Source organism: Lipophrys pholis (genome assembly GCF_963383615.2).
Source record: "Lipophrys pholis genome assembly, chromosome: 11".
NCBI classification, from domain to species: Eukaryota; Metazoa; Chordata; class Actinopteri; order Blenniiformes; family Blenniidae; genus Lipophrys; species Lipophrys pholis.
This window is the reverse complement of record NC_137631.1, coordinates 19,013,294-19,032,248: the sequence shown is the minus strand read 5'-3', so window position 1 is coordinate 19,032,248 and position 18,955 is coordinate 19,013,294. Positions and strand designations below refer to the sequence as shown.

General features: G+C 41.4%; 1 protein-coding gene across 2 annotated transcripts in view; it reads left to right on the top strand.

Moving 5' to 3' along the window:
* Positions 1-11,838, top strand: part of frmd5a (FERM domain containing 5a) — a 57,065-nt gene extending 45,227 nt beyond the window's left edge. The window contains exons 6-15 of one of the 2 annotated variants that reach the window (XM_080476007.1): positions 372-495; positions 1,367-1,454; positions 1,590-1,678; positions 2,296-2,359; positions 2,493-2,584; positions 3,647-3,721; positions 4,773-4,841; positions 5,034-5,140; positions 10,044-10,396; positions 10,576-11,428. In XM_080476007.1, coding sequence (XP_080332133.1) covers positions 372-495; positions 1,367-1,454; positions 1,590-1,678; positions 2,296-2,359; positions 2,493-2,584; positions 3,647-3,721; positions 4,773-4,841; positions 5,034-5,140; positions 10,044-10,396; positions 10,576-10,623 — 1,109 coding nt within the window. In that variant the 3' untranslated portion in view covers positions 10,624-11,428. Of the gene's footprint in view, positions 1-371; positions 496-1,366; positions 1,455-1,589; positions 1,679-2,295; positions 2,360-2,492; positions 2,585-3,646; positions 3,722-4,772; positions 4,842-5,033; positions 5,141-10,043 lie in introns of both variants that reach the window. The other variant, XM_080476006.1, reaches the window with a different exon arrangement.
* Positions 11,839-18,955: the final 7,117 nt, after the last annotated feature.

Sequence of the window (18,955 nt, the reverse complement as noted above, 5' to 3'; positions counted from 1 at the left end):
TGATGCGTTCTATCTGGCATCTTATCATCCTCTTATCACTCTTAAATACCGAAACGAATACAGCACACACGATGTCTGGCGGCAGAGCTGGTGTCGCAGAAAGCACTGAGTTTTGAGATGAGGCAGGTCTTCTGGAGGAGGGGCTGATGAATTAAAGATGGGCTGCCTGGTCAGCTCCTCCTTGCAGAGAGAAATCAGCATCAGGGTCATATGAGGAGTGCGGTGTGGCATGAAGGACCACAAGTAATCCTGGCTGTGTATACGCCATCTCCTCTGGCAAAAAGCAAATAGCAGCAGAGTCTCAAAGAAATCCTAATTCTATTTTCTCTCAATGACTTGTTTTAACATTTAACTTTATTCTTTTATTTTAGCTGAGATCGGTAATTATGACCCGGGGAAGCATCCTGAAGGTTACAGCTCCAAATTCCAGTTCTTCCCTAAACATTCGGAGAAACTGGAGCGGCGGATTGCAGACATACACAAGACAGAGCTGATGTAAGAGCCAAATTGTATGAGTGCACCTTCCCTGTCAATCTGTCCCGCATAACTGTAGAGCCCACACTTTTTCAGGCCAGACAAACAGTCAACCCTCCCTTGACATTCATATAATTGACTGCAGTAATGATGGAAGAGCACACTGATCTGCGCTGGACTAATGTGTCTGACTCGCCAGATTATTGCTGGGTGTATGAGCAGATAGCCAAGAAGATTGCTCCATCCTCCACTATCCTCTCGAATAATTCAGTCAGATTTTAGCTTGTACAAGTATAAGTGATGGGTCCTGGCCACTACTTTAACAAGGATTTAGGAAAATAAAGGTTGACTCATAAAGCAGATCTACACTCTTAACATAAGGCTCAGTGATTTCAGAGATATTCCTTTCATTGGTTTATAAAGTGCTTTATGACTTATGTTACTCCTGCATTATGATTGTTTTCAGTAACCAAAATAGGGAAAGAAAAACCAAAAGATTTTTAATAAAGGTTTTATTATGACACTGTGAGACACAAAAGCCATAGCATTGCATCAACCAGGTCCAGTTTTGATGCTGTGGGACCAGAGTGACATGCAGCATGACACTCTGCTGCCCACTAGTGGTCTCCTCATTCTTCACCGAGCTGCTTCAGTGAATCATTTATTAATTTCAAATCCACTAGAAGTCATAATTGCTTCAGCAGAATTTCAGTAAATGTTTGTTTGCATTTGGTATATTTTCCCTCTGCATATTTATCTTGTTTTCACTTTGATTAGATATAAGTTATGTTCAGAGATTGTCTTAGTTAGCACATCTTTTCAGAATTTTAGTAATCTTGTGCCTCTACTCATTATTTTTGATGATATGACACAAACATTTGCTCCCCCTCAGTGGACAAACTCCTGAAACATCAGAGCGAAACTTCCTGCAGAAAGCCCAGATGCTGGAGACATATGGTGTCGATCCCCATCCATGCAAGGTTGAGTGTTGTTTTGCAATTGCTAATGCACCATTTTCATGGGTTGACACTTGAAAATGTGCTCAATATGTGCTCAAGCTCATCAGAATCCCTTTTTGTTCTAAGTACTAATCATCATTATTGTGCGTGTTTCAGGATGTGTCGGGGAACCCAGCTTTTCTTGCCTTCACACCATTTGGTTTTGTGGTACTTCAGGGAAACAAGAGAGTTCATTTTCTCAAATGGTGAGCCGAGCGAGCATCACTCTCTTGTGTGCTTCATGCAGAGAGATCTATATATAATCCATGTTTGCCAAATTCCGTTTTCTGCAAGTACAAAGTGTGTAGTACAGCTGGTTGCCAGAGTCACAGTCAACAGACCTTCTCCATCTGCCTCTACCTGTGAGAAGCGCTGGAGGCTGGCGTGTGCACAGATGGCTGAGCAGGAGCTGCATTGACAGACAAATTCAGCCAGAAGTTTCAATCACAGTTAGATACAAGCCTCAACATAGATTCCAACTGAAATGAGTTTAGGAAAAGTCTTTGATTCTCTACGATGTGTGTTTTTCTTTATAACTAAGGAGGCTACTGCCACCAAAATGTTGCAAGGCCTATTATGTATTGTGTTTGCAGTATTTATAATGGCTGTATTTGTTTGCCTTCAACAGCACTCAGGTTTCCCTTGATCTTCATTACCTCCCTTTGGGGAATATTATCGCTTATTTGTTTTGCCAACCAAACACAGAGCTCCATGACTGTTTATGTGATTTCAGAGTGGCTGTCATGAATATTTAAAGACGCTGTGGCTTTCTGTTTCTGCCCACTTTAAAGCGTAACTGTTGCTGCGCTTTCTCCCCGAACAGGAACGAGGTGACCAAGCTCAAGTTCGAAGGCAAGACTTTCCACATATATGCAAATCAAAAGGAGGTGAGAGCATAAATTGTTGGATGTAGGATGAAAAGAGGTGAACCATGTTGCGTCGTCAATGTTTGTGCAATGTGATACTCTTGGTCTCAGTGTAATATATTGTCCTGCACCGTCTGTCATTTCCAACGTGCAGGACGAAAAGATCATCTTGACGTACTTTGCACCCACACCAGAAGCATGCAAGCACCTTTGGAAGTGCGGAGTGGAGCATCAAGCTTTCTACAAGTGAGTTCACAGCTTCCTTTCTTTTGTTTCATTTCTCTCATTACCTTGCCAACATGATGCAGTTTCCCGCGGTGCATCTCCGAGCACTCTCGGTCGTGTTACCGTCACAGCACCTTATAGTGTCCTTAAGAGCCCTTCCCCCCTGGTTGTTTATCAGCGGGAGAATTGGGTGCGGGTTGCTGTTGACCTTTAGGAAAGGAGTGTGCGTTGGCACGAGACCGTAAGCACTTCAGCGCTGCTCCTGAGATACGGCTCTCCTGTGTCAGCCATGAGTAATAGTGCAGGTCTGCTCTGCTCTCTCCAGAGCATGAAAGGTGAAAACAAGTGTGAGCAGTGTGAGCTCACTGGGAGTGGTATCGTAACGAGTCGCGCTGATGAGGGTCATGCAGAGGGTTTAAAAACAAAGAGGGGAAGCAGCAGAGATTAGTACGGGCCTGGGTGGAAGAAATATGATGTGACCTTTTGACGACTCTCAAGTGGCGAAGTGATAATTTTTTATCAGCCCTCCAGTTATTAGGATTTTCTGTAATCGGAAGTCTGGGTCATTAAAACACGAAAGGACATATGATGAAGAGGCTCAGTCTTTCAGATAGGCACACATAACCCCTTGAAAGCAAATGAAACATTAAAAATTAATGTCTCACTTGCTATGACAATATAAACATATTGAATACTGTATGGAGCTGTGATAGGGATGCTGTGCCTATAGTGTAAGGAAACAACGTGCATAATTCATTGAAAGGGCATTTGATCTCTCCCTTCTTGGACTCAGAAAACATGAATGCATCTCAAAGAAAAACAATACAATGGAAAAGGAATTTTTCCCCCAATAATTTAATCAAAATGGGAAAACATCCAAATATTTCACTTTGTTCCACATAAGCTGAAATATTTCAAGCCTTCTTTTTTGTTCAAATGTTTTCTTTTTAGCTTATGTTATATTCAATGATAACATTTGAGATGTACCTTTATTACATTTACATGAGACGTATCTGTTTTCCTGCCAGGCGTCTCTGTTGAACTGCAGTTGATTTCTTTATCATTTCTTTTTTCTTCCATCAGACTTGAGAAGTCGAGTCAGGTTCGCACAGTGTCCAGCAGCAACCTGTTTTTCAAGGGCAGCCGTTTCCGATACAGGTACAGTACACGACAAGGTCGCAGGACTTATGATGGGGGTGGGGGGACTACTGCGGATGCCCCCTCTTTCCAGCTGAATAGTATTCCCAGAAGATGTGGCCTCTTGGCTTTCTGTGCTGTGACGATAGCCCACTCGTGCCTGCAGGGTAAGACTGACGCCTCACAAGACAGAGGAGAGAGGAGGCAAATGAAAGAGACTGGTCACATGAGGTGTTATCACCTTGGATATGCTGTGAAGCTGCAGATGAAAGCTTTGCTTTGTGTTTTTATTTATTAATTTATAAAAAAAAACCTCACATCTCAATCTTATCTTTATTTGAGTGTCAAATAATCATATATGTAACTGTATACAGGCACACCACCCAAACATTTAATATAATTTGAAATTATTGGAAACTGAATCTTTGTAAACTGTAAGACCTTCATGTAATTGAGGTTATTACACATGAACACATTTTTGTTGCTGAAATGGACAATACAAGTAAACACATAATTATCACACCTAAAAATAATGTGCTCTTAGTGTAGTGTCTTAATATGAAGTTTAAGCTCCAGTGGAAACAACCCGTTTATACTGGGAATTTAAGACTTTTATATAATTATTGTCAAAAATCAAAAAGCCTGTGAAGATTAAATAGAAATAATGCCAGTTATTACACTTTAAGTCAACTGACATGGCTAAAAAGTATATTATAATTCTGATTAAGTGTCCATTCAGTGGAAAAACTGCTATGACATTTTACCCACGAGCCAAGTCAATCGAATGCAGTGTTTAGTGTTGAAGGGCAAACCATGATCATTGTTTTGATATTTTATCTTGCGGGTATGTCTGTGTGCATTTGTCTGACTGGTGGTAATTCAGTTAAACAAAGCTGAATTCACCAGGTTAATTCAATCATGATGCTCATGCACAGTACTCATCCACTGCAGGAACGGCTCTCATAGCATTGGGTGAGACTAGAGTGCTTGGTTTTGTGTGCGTGCGTGCGTGCGTGCGTGCGTGCGTGTACATGAAACTCATCCTGAGCATCGTCTTTGTGCTTTATAACAGCGGGCGGGTGGCAAAAGAGGTGATGGAGCAGAGTGCCAAAATCAAACGCGAACCTCCAGAAATTCACAGGTAGAGTTATAAACTCAGAAGAGGTCAGACTGTTTCGTCACACTTTTGTTTGATTTTCTTCCATTTTCTTAGGCACCAAGGTACTGTTGATGTCTTTATCTCAGCACTGCCTACTGACTACAGTAGGAGTTGCCTACGTTTGCAGCTCAGAGTTTCATGTTTATGCATCTGTGTCTGTGTTTGGTTCTGCAGGGCTGGCCTCGTGCCCAGCAGAAGTTGTCCGTCCATCACTCACGGGCCTCGGCTCAGCAGTGTACCACGCACACGTCGAAGAGCTGTGCACATATCTATCATGGAAGGTAATAACTGAAATGATATTTTAGTAATAAACAAACCTGTGCTTTTTTTGTGGACTTGAATTAGATTTAACAAAAAAAAAAAAGCAGGAACATAAACAGAGAGGTTTGGAAAGTAAGAAACAGACTGATGGGCAGAAAGAAAGACTGACAGGGAGCGTGAAACCAAATCAAACTCAAAAGGATATTTTGAAAAGGGGCCAACAAAACATTTCAATCAATTGTAAACAGACAGTAAAACCTCTGTAAAACCATCTTCAAAACTTTCTGGTGCAGCAGTTGCTTCTTAGATGCCCCCACTCTATTATTCCTGTATCTTAAAGAAGACTATAAAGGCAGTGTTCTTGCCGTTTTGTCCAACCAACTTTGATACCGCTGCACTTTTTTGTGAGAGCTGAGGTCTCTTAATCCAGTGAGTACTGCAGACACGTTACTGAACCTTCAATTGAGGCATTTTCATATTTTCCCTGTGAGTCTGTGGGTTTTCTTAAGGTGCTCTGATCGGTGGAATCGCAAAAATATGGACCAGGGAATTTTTTATCTGTCTTGTGGAGTGGGAATCATTTGTACTGTTGTTCTTTCGCACCAAACACCCGACGTGATTTAGACGTTGTTTTTTGGCCTAAATCTATATGTCCACCATAGCCTTGATTTAGTCCAAATAAAGCTGTTGAAATTGGGGTGTTATTGGACCATCATTGGACGGATGGTCCAATTTCAACGACTACATTTGGGCTAAATTTGAAGCCGACATGGTGAAACCCGCCACTTCCATAACTTTTGATTTTTTTAATACAACTATGTACATAAATAAATGTTTTTCAGCAATTTTTTGTCAATTGTCAAATTTCAGAGTCAAAATTCTAAATCAGCATGAATTGATGACCGTCCTTGGATTATATGATATCTACATAATGAATTTATGATGATATAATTTTAACAGCTTGAAACAGACGTAGGCTGCACAGTGGTTAGCGCTCTCACCTCACAGTGGGAAGGTTCAAATCCAGCTGGGGCCTTTCTGTGTGGAGTTCACATGTTCTTCCCGTGTGTGCGTGGGTTTCCACCCATAGTCCAAAAACATGTATGTGAGGTTAATTGATGACCCTGTATTTCCCCTGAGTGTGAGTGTGTGTGGTTGTCTATGTGTGTCCTGTGATAGACTGGTGACCTGGCAGGTGTATCCTGCCCTTGCCCATAGTACAGGGGGATTGGCTCCAGCACCTCGCAGCCCAGAACAGGATAAGCAGTGTAGAACTTGTATGGATGGAAGAAAACGACGTTGTTTAATTTTTCTTAATAGGGTCCTTTCAACGACCTGAAAAAGACGCAGTTTCTCCTTTGAGTTTTCAACCAAATATAGACCATAAAGTGACGTCTTAATAAAGACGTCTTTGCTGCGACCTGAAAAAGACGACTTTTCACTTTTCCAACAAATGTTGACGTAGTTTAGATGAAGGCAAAGGCGTCTTTTCAACATCTTTTAAACCATTTTTTGCTTGGTGGGTTGTTTGAATGGATAATGGCTGTGGCATTGTGAACCTTCTGGCACAAAATTACAATTGCATCACACCCATTCTTGAGAAGACACATATTCACTTGCTCTCCTGCGGGCTGTAATCGGAGCTGTTTGGCCTCGTTCATGCTGCTGGGGCACTTTGCAGGAGTGTGCATCAGTCAGTTGCTCCTCACTCCAATGCAATATGTCACAGATGTGCGTTTGTTTGTGTAGGCCAACACAGCAGCAGCTGAAGTCACACTTGCCGGCTCCGGGCCCAGAACAGGTGGCACTAGTCTTTCTGGGAGTGTGGTGGACACAGCAGGTGCATGGGCCTGATCAGCTTTGAGTAAAACAGTCGCTCCTCTTTCAAGTGCTGGTTTTTTTTTCCACTATAAGAGACAAATAGAAGTTTGTTGGGTATACTGAGAGTTCTTTACTGTGGGTTCACGATGTTTCCCACCCCCAGTGTGTGCTGACTGGGTGTCTTACAGTGGTATTAATACCGCAGCTGAAAATAGCCTTGGTCTTCTACTCCATTTATGTCACTGGCTTGGGTGGGGCTAAAGCAGGCCAGACCAATGCTGGTGGTCATCGTGCTGTTCCAGAGACCTGCTGGTTCATCTCTGCCAGCGGCAACTGAGGCACAAGCCTTCGACTGACCACCAACACACCGTGGCCTGGACTCTGGAGTGGGACCATAAGGACGGGATAAGCACGTGCACGCTGCAGCCATGGTGAAGTGTCTGATCCGCATCACCACCCGGGTGAACGTCCACCTGCGTATGATCAATCACTGCTACCGGGATGTGAAGGTTCGCGTGCTGAGCCTGGGGCCTCGTATGCTGGGCAAAGCCCTGGGTGTCCTGCCCCTCTACCCTGCCCTGACAGGACAGCAGGAGTCGGCCCGTGCCACTCCTCTTCCCAGCACTCCGCTGCCCCCCGAACAACTCAGCAATGCTCCAGGTAATCTCACCATGGGGAGATGCCTTTTTCTTTTTGGTTTTAAAATGAGTCTCTTTGGACATCTCATTCCTGTGGCACTTTCTGGTAATTGTTGTTGTCATGTTGAGTTTGATTGGTCGACTCTTTATAGAGCTGCTGTCCTGTTTTGAAGCATTATATTTCAGGTTGTCTGTGGATTTGGTGCATGCATTTCTTTGCGGTCGTATCATTCTGTACTTTAGCATAACAGCGGCTAAGATGAGTCAGATGACCTCAGAAGTAAAGATGGCTCCGAACACTCTTCCAGCCAGTCGGCTGCCTCCTTTCCACTTGAAAGGAGTTTCATGTCAGCAGAGGCTTAGATGCTGGACATAATCTGCCCTACTTTTCCAACAGTTTCATAAACTCCTTTTTCATGATGTGCTTCCTCATCAAAAGCTGAATGTTAATCCGCTCTCTTTATAGTGAAGGTGTAATGTTGCTGCTCTGACGTTGTGGAGAACATGATCTCGTCAGCAAAGACCTCATCTTCCCTGACATGTACACTGTGAAGGGTCTCTTGTGTACTGTATCTTTACTGCAGTTAAAACAGATCACCTGGTTTTTCTGCAGTAAATCTTACAGCTGTTACTGTTTCTCTGGTATTTCTGAAAACTGGTATTGAGCAACGTATCAATATTATATCACCACGTGAAGCCAGATGTGGAATAGTGTTAAAGCATTAAAATGTTTTTTTTCCTTTCTTTCTTCTAGATTTAAAGGTTTCATTACAGTAACAAACAGTTATGATTTCCTTCAATTACAGAGCTATTCAAAGTCTTTATCTACATCACTGAAGAGTGTTTATCAAAAACCTTGTCTGTGTATTAAGTGAAAGCAGAAGACAAAGTATTTGCTTCTTTAATTTTTGCAATATTTAAGAAAGTCTATGGCTGTATTGGAGTATTTTATAACTTTTTTATAATACTTTCTTTGGAGAATCCTGACTATATAAATGGTTAAAGGACAAATCTTAATGTACATAGTTTGATTCTTGTTAAGTCTGTGTTACATGTCATGCCTCTATTACTCATTGTTTTACTTGTGCGCTTTCATATTGATCGATATCATGACAACAAATTTGCATTAAACTGACGAGTTCACAATGAACTTTTTTTCACCTCGGTAATGTTGACGTTAATATTTCATAGGTTGTATGTTTGATTTCTGCACCTGTGGCTTACAAACTGTTTGAAAACTGCTGGTCTGATGTTACTTTCAGAAAAATAGAACCGTTTCCTTTCTTGTTTGGGTTGCATGGTGGTGTAGTGATTAGCAAATAGCAATCTTGCCTCACCGTGAGACGTGTGGATTTGAATCTGGTCCGGGCCTTCCTGTGTGGATTTTACATGTTCTCCCTGTGTGTTTATTTCCTCCTGCATTCTCAAAACATGCTTGTGAGTCTAAAATTGTCCCTGGGTGTGAATATGAGTGTGAGACTCTCTGTCTCTCTGTGTTTATCCTGTGGTAGACTGGTGACTTGTGTAGGGTGTAGCCTGCTTTTGCTCATTTGGAATGGCATCACTTCCTCATGCTGGATTCTAAAACCTGTTTTTTTGTTATTTTTTTGTTCTGTTTTATTTTTCACACTATTGCAGGTCTGATCACAATGTGGATGCTAAAGCTACTCTTGTGCCTTTTCATATTTACTCTAAATTCCAAAATGAACCCCATAAGCAAAAGCAAAACTGCATGAAGAAAATGTTCTGAACTCTACAACGTGCAAAAACCAAACCAAACCAAACAAACAAACAAAAAATAGACACAATCAGCTCTCTCAAGAAAACAAAACTCGGAGTCTTCGAAGTTACCCTGAGATAACCATCCATGTCCTGCTTCCCACCGATGTGATTCTCACAGTCAGCCAAATGGATTACAATAGTAGAGGAGTAGTTACTACAAACTCAGTTGAGATATCAGTGATGCAGCAGTATGTTCTAGTTACTCATAGCGAGCACTAGCAGGGTGAGAATAGGCGTCCACCTTAATAACATTTCATAAAATTGTTAGGATATGATGCTGTCATTTTATTTGTTTGACCCTCTCGAGATCATTGTGCATGTGTGTGTGTATGTGTGTGTGGCTGTGGCTTTCTTAGTGGACTGTTTTGTGGGTTTGTCTCTTCTCTATTTCGCTCTGTCCACATGTCAACGTGTCCTTGAGCATGACACTGAACCCCAAATTGGTCCCAATGGAGGTGGAACATCATGGCCATCGCTATTGGTGTGTGAATGTGTGCATGTGGGAATTTGACTCACAGTTAAAAGTGCTGTGAAACTGCTGAAGCTGTGAAACTGCTGTGTGAGAAAACTCCATGTATGTGACCCCTGTGCCAAAACGAGTTAGACACCCCTGAATTAAACCGTGTAATAGTCTTGTTTGACTTTCACCTGGTTCTTCTGTCTCTCTGAATCCTTCCACTAGGTCTGGAGTCTTTGCGAGACAGTGCCCACTCTACACCAGTGCGTTCAGTTTCCCATGGGGAGTGCTTTATCCCACGCCACCGGAGCCAGGCCACAGATGCCAGCGAGGGCGCGGCGGTCATCTCGGACGAGGCCTACAGCCCCTCGGACAGCGTCCTGCCCACCCCGGTGGCTGAGCACAGCATGGAGCTGGCGGTCTCTCGCCAAATCAACGGCGCACCCTGCAGCATCGAGGAGGAGAAGGAGTCCGAGGCGGGCACTCCTATGTACGGGGAAGGAGGTGATTTTGGTGCGGACGGTAGATCTGCGCATGAGGGTGGAGGGGGGGACTCGGCCCTCAGCGAGGTGGAACAGGTGAATAAGTTTGTCTTAAGTGTCCTCCGTTTGCTCCTTGTGACCATTGGACTCCTCTTTGTCTTGCTCCTCCTCCTCATCGTCCTCACCGAGTCAGACCTTGACATTGCATTTTTAAGTGATATCCGCCAGACCCCCGAATTTGAGCAGTTCCATTACGAATACTTTTGTCCCCTCAGGCGGTGGTTTGCCTGCAAGCTCCGCTGGGTGGGCGGGTTGCTCATTAACAAGTGAGAGTGAGGTCGTAGAGGCCGTAAGCCCGTTCGGGGGTCTGAGAAGACGGTTAGGACTCCGGAGTGATGGAGGGCAGCCCAGTCCCAACCATGAACCCTGCTTCTCTCATCCTCCTCCTGCAGACATACAGCTTGGACCACCCCTGGTAATACCGGGCCAGGATCTCTCTTCCTCCTTCTTTCTCTATTTTAAGTTGCACCCCGACCCACCCACCCACCTCCTCGTTTCGTTTCACTTTCGTTCATTTTTCGTCTTCTTTATTTTCGTTTTTTTTTTTTTACAAAACCACGATATTTTTTCTTCTCATTTTTTTTTTCTTATTTCAAATATTTTATTTTTACAAATAAGACAAAGGAAAATTATGTGAAACTGAAGCGTTTTAGAAAGTTCCTTTTATACCGGAACAGAAGATTTTGTAGCAACGGATGAACGTTGCCTTCATTATTTATTGCTTTTAAACATGTATTCGCATTGGAAAAGAGAAGAGATGATGAATGGTGATCAAGAAAGTTTAATTGTATTTAAAAGATGGAAGTGAGTCATGTTACAAGTCAAGAGGCCTCGTGCTGTGAAATGCATGTGAGTCAAAGTAGTTTCACACCTCTTGATGGTGATTCATCTCCATCAGAGGTGGTCCACACCAGTGGTTCCCATCTTTTCTGCCTTGGAGTCCCCCTCCCACAACCCCACCAAGACTGCAGATCCTCTGTCCAAAATCGGTTTTGCTCAAAAATTAAGTGTGAAGGAGAGGAGGGTGTCAAACACACCTTCTTTCAAAGAGCAGCATTGCTCTTGATTAAAATAAAAAAAAATAAAAAAATGTTATTGTTTATTCTTTGGAATGTTCAAATCAGGCCAAATCATTTTATTTCTGGTGGGTCAAGGGGTTCCTGGACCCCTGGCTGGATGGAAACCACTGGTCTGGACAAACAAGAGCCTCAACAGAAAACTGGAGCAGCCTGAAAGTCTGAACGTAGAAACAGTGAGTTTGGAAGACAGAGCGGACAGGGTGATTACCAAATGCCTTTTTCTTTCTTTTTTTATTTTTTTTTTATTTTTGCTGAAACGATATGAAAGACTGTCAGCATTTTTGTTTTTTTTGTGGATTGTTAAACACACATTAAAATTTTGCTATAGAATGCAAAGTGATTTGATGACACTCAAATGCATTTTCCTGACATTTTACAGTTGAAATAAAATGATCCAGTTCCAGTAGTTTTATGTGAGCCAGGGTGGATTAGAGAAATCCTCATGATGAGCGAAGAGGCACTGGCACCAATAGATAATAGTCTAGCTAGATGTGCAATGTTGATATGGTTTTAAAAAATAATGATAATTCAAAATATTTGTGCTCATTTGTTCACTTGTGTTTCCCTCCAATTATCTGGAATTTCATCATCTGATGAATTTCAATTATTTCTTTCTATAAAGAGTTCATGACTCGTTTTGGTTTCATATCAACCTTGCTCTTAGGTTCATGTATCATACGATATTATTATTGTTAGAATAAGAGTAATGATGTACTTTTTGTACAAATTAGTTTGTTTCCTAATATATATATTGACAGGTTTTCCATGTATATTTTAACAGAACTGAAATGTTATTTTGTTATTGAAGATTAAATTATACCTTTTTTAGCGCTGTGTTTCGAGTAAGGTCAGAAGCATTCATGGCAACTTGGAAAGGGGTTTGAGGGAAAAAGAAATAAATAAATACCACAGAAACAGGGCTTTTATCCAGATCTACTCAACACTGATCACACCTCTCATTGCTCCACCAGCAGTGAATCCACCTTCAGCAATTTTAATGTCCGTTATAAATATGTATTTGTATCAAATGAAATCTGGCACAAATTGCAAATAATCCACAAACACACAATTTTTCACCTTTCTAAAATTTAGTACAGCTTATTTTTACTGATAGGTACAGTGTGTATTATTTTTTTTTAGTTCGAAAAAGCAACAAACAGTGTTGTGATGCAGATAGATGTACTCAAGGAAGTGAGCTAAGCAGGGAGCGCCAGTATTTCCACTCTGTCAGAAACGTGCAGATCACATAAGAAAAACAACAGAAGATGGAACTCTTTATAAATTGTGAACAAAAAAACAATTCTGAAAAGAATAATACTGGATAGTACCATGACCTACTAATGCCACCAAATGCACAGAGGTGGCATTACATATTTTTACATACTGCACCTTTAAAGAATTTGAAGAGGCGACTGTGAGCCTGAATGTAGAAACTCACGGCCGATCCTCTTGCTTAAATTAATTCAAGCAATAATATACGAGAGGACGTCTTGTACGAACACAAGCTGTGCTGATGTTCAGTACTACAGCACGAACAAGTGTGATCTTGCTTTCATAGTCACATTAACACTATTTATTGGTTGACAGCAATAAAAAAAAAAAAAAAGATTTAGTCATTTCATTTTTTTTTTTTATTGTGTCCGCTAACATGATCATGATCATGAAGAAGACACAAGTTCCTTAAAAATCTTTTCCAGTACGTTTCTTTGTTGTGCTCCTTCCACCCATGTACATTTATTTGTACATTTCTAGAGTTTTTGCGATCAGATAAGAAAAGCACATCCATGCGACTTGTGTGCTGTTATTAGTGTCATTGAGTCAATCTGATACTGTCCCAGTGCTGTTATGTTGAATACCAGTGCTCATGTGACGTCTCCTATGTGATTGAAGCAATGTAAAAGAGAATATTCATTGTTATCAGACTGAATTGGCAGCTATTTTGAAGACTGTATAGCAAACGTTATTTTCCCAATATTGATTTACAACTGCGCCTGTTAAGGCAGAAATATTGACAGTAACTGAATGATGGGTTGAAGTCATGTACAAGATGTTTGTCATTTATAAATGAATAATGAGCTTTCTGAAGTACCTGCTGACTGTGGTAACGATGTGCATCTCAAAAAATGTGAAATCAATGGTAGTTTGTTTATTTATTTATTCATTTGATTTATTCTAACAGTCCGCATATATTTTAGATTGATGAAAACGAAATAACTAATTTTCTTTCAATCTTCATAATTTTGGCTTCCAATTCACAAAAATCTAAACTGCCCTAAACTGTTTCATATAAGTGGATATTTTCCCAAATTTCCCCCCCCTAGAAAACACGATTATCACTCATAAAAGAAAATGCTAGAAACTTTTGACCTCATACTTTGAGTATGAAAATAAGAAAAAAAACATCTCAATGGTTCTCGTGTTTTTTGAAATGCATCTTATTTGAGTTGCTCCGTTAAATTAGTTTTATATCCGTCACAATACAAGAGGACATTGATGAATCTATTATATAGGATAGTGTAGAATATGAGTCTTTATCCCGTGATGTTTCAGTCAGGCTCTTCTGCCTCACAGCTCCAGAGAGCAATAACTGTCCTGTCTGCTGGATTCTGGGTAAAAAAACCCTTTTTTTTTTGTGTGACATGTGGTCTACCTCCTGTACCAAGTGGTGCGTCAGTGTGACTGTATGAAGGCGTGGAATACTGAAAGTGATGGTATTGGGAGGTTTAGACAGGATAAGGAAAGAGAAGTCAAAGGCACAGCAAAAGAGGGGGATTCTTTTAAAAAAATGGGACTGGAGGGCCACGTGTTGACTCGTCAATCTACTGGCTGTTCTGGGTATTTATTTATTTTGTTGATTTTATTTTCTATTTTGTTGCTGCCTGTCTTTAGCTGCTCCACTTGATGGTGCTCCTTGTTTCCTTTTGCTCCTGTGTAATGTGAGCACAGTCATCGTGGACGTGACCGCAGAGTAGCATGCACTTTGGCGTTGTGGCTGGATCCACTCCTGTAGCTCATTATCTCTCACAACTAGCCATAGAGATCTGTGGCGTCGGGCAGCAACTCAAACTCCGCGGCACAGTGCTGGAGGAGACGTCATACCATTAGAGCGACTTATCTCAACTGAATAGTTTAGAACTCAGACACGCTCAGTAATAAATAGCAAATGCACAGTGAAGCACATACTTTCTAACAAAAATGGCAGCAGAGTCGGGGAGGGCTTCTGAGTGTATTCTCATACAAACTGCAAATGCTGTTCTTGGCTCTCATCGGGCAACGTCTGTACTGCACTGAGCTCCATTCGGTTCCAGGTCTAAAGAATGATATGATTGCTGGACCGGGGAGAAACATTTATTTGGTCCGGAATTCACTGTTGTTCATTTGTAAGACTGTTGCTCCAATGTTGAACGAGTGGGATCCAAATTTCAAGCAATTAACGTGAAAAGGTCTCCAATGGAAAACAGGTGTTGCACAGATCTCGTGCGAGTGTCATGTAGACCTCTAGCGAGCATTGTGCGATTGTCGTATGTCAGCTTATGTCGAGCGATTGATTCTCAATCTGCACAAGATTTTCAACCAATACCGACACCATTTCACTCGAAATGCATTCGGGGAACATTTGAGCAACAGAAGCAAAGCATCAATACAGTGTCATTCTAAGTGGAAATTGTTGCTGCTTAGTGTCTTTTCTTACTTTTTTTTTTTATGTCTCCATTTGTCAACTGAGGTAGTAGGCTTCTAACAAGAGACAGAGTAGGGCAGGTCTACTTTTTTGTGTTTTTATGTTCATCATTTTTTACTTCTCCACTAAGGTCACAGCTCATCGGTCGAGACAGCCTGAGTTGTGTGATATTGTTTGCAGAGGTGTCACTCCTACATTTATCAGCATTATGTAGCTTCAGTGGTTTCTCTGAACATGCAACACTATTTGAAAAGGCAGCAGCATTCAAGGAGCAATAACCAGAGCAAAAAGATTTAAAAACTTGCGCATAAAAATCCACTGATGAACAGTGTTTGATCGGTAAAAGATGTTCTTGCTGTTTCTGGAAAACCCCGCGTACCAAATTTCTGTTGTGCTGACTCAAAAACAAGGATGTGACCACTGGGGTGTTGCGTCATCGTTGCATTCAGTGATAATATTTCATCAAGAAAAGATATATTTCCCTTGGAGACGTCTTTGTTCTGCTGTTTTTTTTTTGCCGTCCCGTTATTAAGCGGCAGACTGTTCCCTGTGCCTGGACCACAACGCTGCAGTTTACCAAAGCAGAAAAGACGAAGGAAAGGAGGCGTCGTCTCATTCAGCCGCACATTTCTCCGACTCCACATCTCCAAGCCCGACAGAGGAAGCAGTGTCCAACTGTCAGAAACTGTAATGTTCACTGGAATGGCTACTCTTATGTCTTAGTTTCGTCTTTGCAGGTCCTTCCTGAAAGAAACATTCAATGTGTTATGTTTATGTTCTGCATATTTTACTTAATTTGTCCAGGTGTTTGACGATTCATGATCAAAATTGAAACAAAGGAAATCGGTTTTGTCTATTTAACATAAATAATCCGTTGTTCACCGAAAGGTAAAGTTTGGTTTTGGAATTCGATGGACCGCTGATGAACATGGACACGATAACGGAAACACCTGCACATTTTAACACCTGCGTTTTCAAAGTGTGGGAGCGTGAGCCTCCATCTTACAGCCTCCACTTTATAAGCTATTAATAATCGCTGCTGGGATTCATGGCCAATAAAAAGCACAACTCTTGTAATTTGGAAAAAACCTGTTGTTCACGTGAGGAAATGGCATCCTCCTGACTCTGTAGCTCAGTTTTCAGGTGTGACCCATGGGTAGCCCCCCCCCCCCCATCTGCTCGCTCCTATTAGACAGACCTACACAGCCGTGCATATACATCCAGGTATGGTTGTGTTCACTGTCCTTTGGTTTGTTCTACCCTCGGACTGGAGATTGCCATTTAATTTTGTTAGATATACAAGTATATTTATATATATATATATATATATATATATATATATATATATATATATATATATATATCTCCATGTGCCAAATCCCGTTCTTGTTGAGTCTGATCCATTCCGACCCCATGTTTGTACTGTAGGTAACCTTCTGTACAAGTCAGTATGAAATATTGTTTCTCGCCAGTAGTCCCTTGTAACTGGTGCCATTAAATAAAACTATTCAAACTTGAAATAAACTTTAAAGAAGAAAATGTGACGAGACTCAGCCTGTGGTTTTGTGAGACCATGAAAAGAGAAGCTGTGGGTTGCATTTGTAAAGGCAAATCAAATAATTACAGCAGCACAGCAGTGATGTCTTTTAATGTCTTTAATGCCTGTAGGGTTGCTTCTGACTGAAGGTAATTAATTATCATTTATAGTATTTATAGTATAGTATTACTAATTGTTAGACTGTGTTGAATATGATGGTACTGAGGACTGGATCTCCTGTAGGCAGCCTGGACCATTTGTCTCAAATTATGACGATCATGCTTGTGTGGCGTCAATTAATAGTTTGGTGATGCGTGTTTAAGTGTTTCAGAGGTTATTTTGCGCATGTTAATGCAGACTTGATTCCTTGCAGAGAGACTGACATGCTTTGGTTTGGATTCAGACATGATTCTATCACACAGGAGGTTTTGGTTCAATTCCCAGAGGAGTATAATTAGCATATCCATGTTTATCGACTTTCAAGTTAGTCTACCAGAAAAAAAATCTTTAAATATCCTTGTCATAACAGGTACCACTTCTGCACAGAAAATAAACCAATACACGAAAACAAGACCATGAACACTCGTTTCCACATATTTCTGGTCGATATGTTTACAAACAAACCAGAATTTGGAGGCATCAAACCGTTTATGTTCCGCGAACTGATGTCACCTCAGAAAGCCTTGCGCCCATGGGTTTGTGGGATATGAGCGGTGGCGTCGCGGCAGCTCAAACTGACATATCAACATCATTTGACCTATTTATTACAAAAAAAGCCAGTCTTTCTCAACGAAAGTATTCAAGCCACGAGAATAGTCTTAAATGCCGTGAAACTGATCGTTGATCATTTTTCCAATTGCAAATTGAGATCGAGTGAGATCGGCCTCTTGTTCTCACAATGCCTCGGGAATCTTCTAGAGTTTCCTTGCCCGCAAGATGTCAACAAACTAGGTATATTACGCAAAATAATAATGCTGGAAATAGTCTTTGTGTGAGTGTAATGACGAATTTCCTTCAGAAAGGTAATGGCAACGTACTAGAGATGTACATCAACAACTAAACTGGATCCGACATTCTTCATTTCTGAGTAACTTTAAAGTCAAAGATTCCTAATCTTTTTTCTTCTTTTTCATTTTGAGGTATTCGATAAATGTCCTTTGAAGGAATGAGACACAAAACATCACGCTGCCTTTTTACTGACGTTATGACCGGTTTACCTACATGTCTCCAGACAGCCTGCTCGAAGCCATTGTTACAGCATAAGTCACAGCTTGACCGCTATTAGTCCTCAACCAGGACGTCATCCAGAACCATTTTTATGAAAAGACAGTCTGAATTGTGTCTGGCGTGAGCTCCTCTTGCTCCAAACATTCCCAACCGGATCTTGGCGGATTTAGCTCCTGACAGAAACAGGCTTCCCAGGATGAGAACATTGACACACGCACAGCTTAACGGAAAACCATTCCACATGTATCACACACTTTTTTGTACGAGCAGGTGCTCACTTGTGAAGATACCCAGCAGCATGTTCAGAGTCAGTCGGTGTTTCCATCCTACAGTTGCCAAACCTCACTCCACCTTTCTGGCAGTTCTCCTGAACAAAATCCACGATTCCTCTTCACATCTTCACAACTCCAGCTCTCCAAAGACCGGCAGCAGCTGGATCCTCCTGCATGTCATCACGGCTTCACGGAAATGTACCAGGCTGTGCAGGTTGGTGTAATGAGCGGCCTCGGCATGTCCGTCACCTTCTCTGTCCACTGAGATAACGTCGCACAACATTTGAGATCGAGAACCAACAAACCCAAAATTCTAAACACACATAAATGCGTTTGTCTCTGGGCAGAACGGCGACGTATCAGAGGCACAAACAACCAATTTGATCTCGCTCGATGTGGTTTACTTACACATCAGGTTGGAATAAAGGTTCAACGGCCCAAAAACAAAAGCCGTGCGTGAAAGATGCCTCTGTATCATTCCCATGTTTGAGTAGAGTGCCGACCTGCCATCCGTGCTTATTGATCCATTTGTTCTGCAGACACTCTGCCGTCGCCATAACGTCAGAGCCAAGGTGAAGAAGGGAAATAATCTCTAAATAAAGAGCTGCGAAAGATGACATAACAAGACCAAGCTTAAATTTGTTATGCATTCAAATACACAGTTGTGACTCGCATCCATACAACTACATTTGAGTAGCATTCAACTTATATTAACACCTCCAAGCCATTTTTGTGAAATGCCAAAATTCCCAATTATTTGATAAGATATTATTGTTTCACCAACTAAGATCTGTAAGCAAT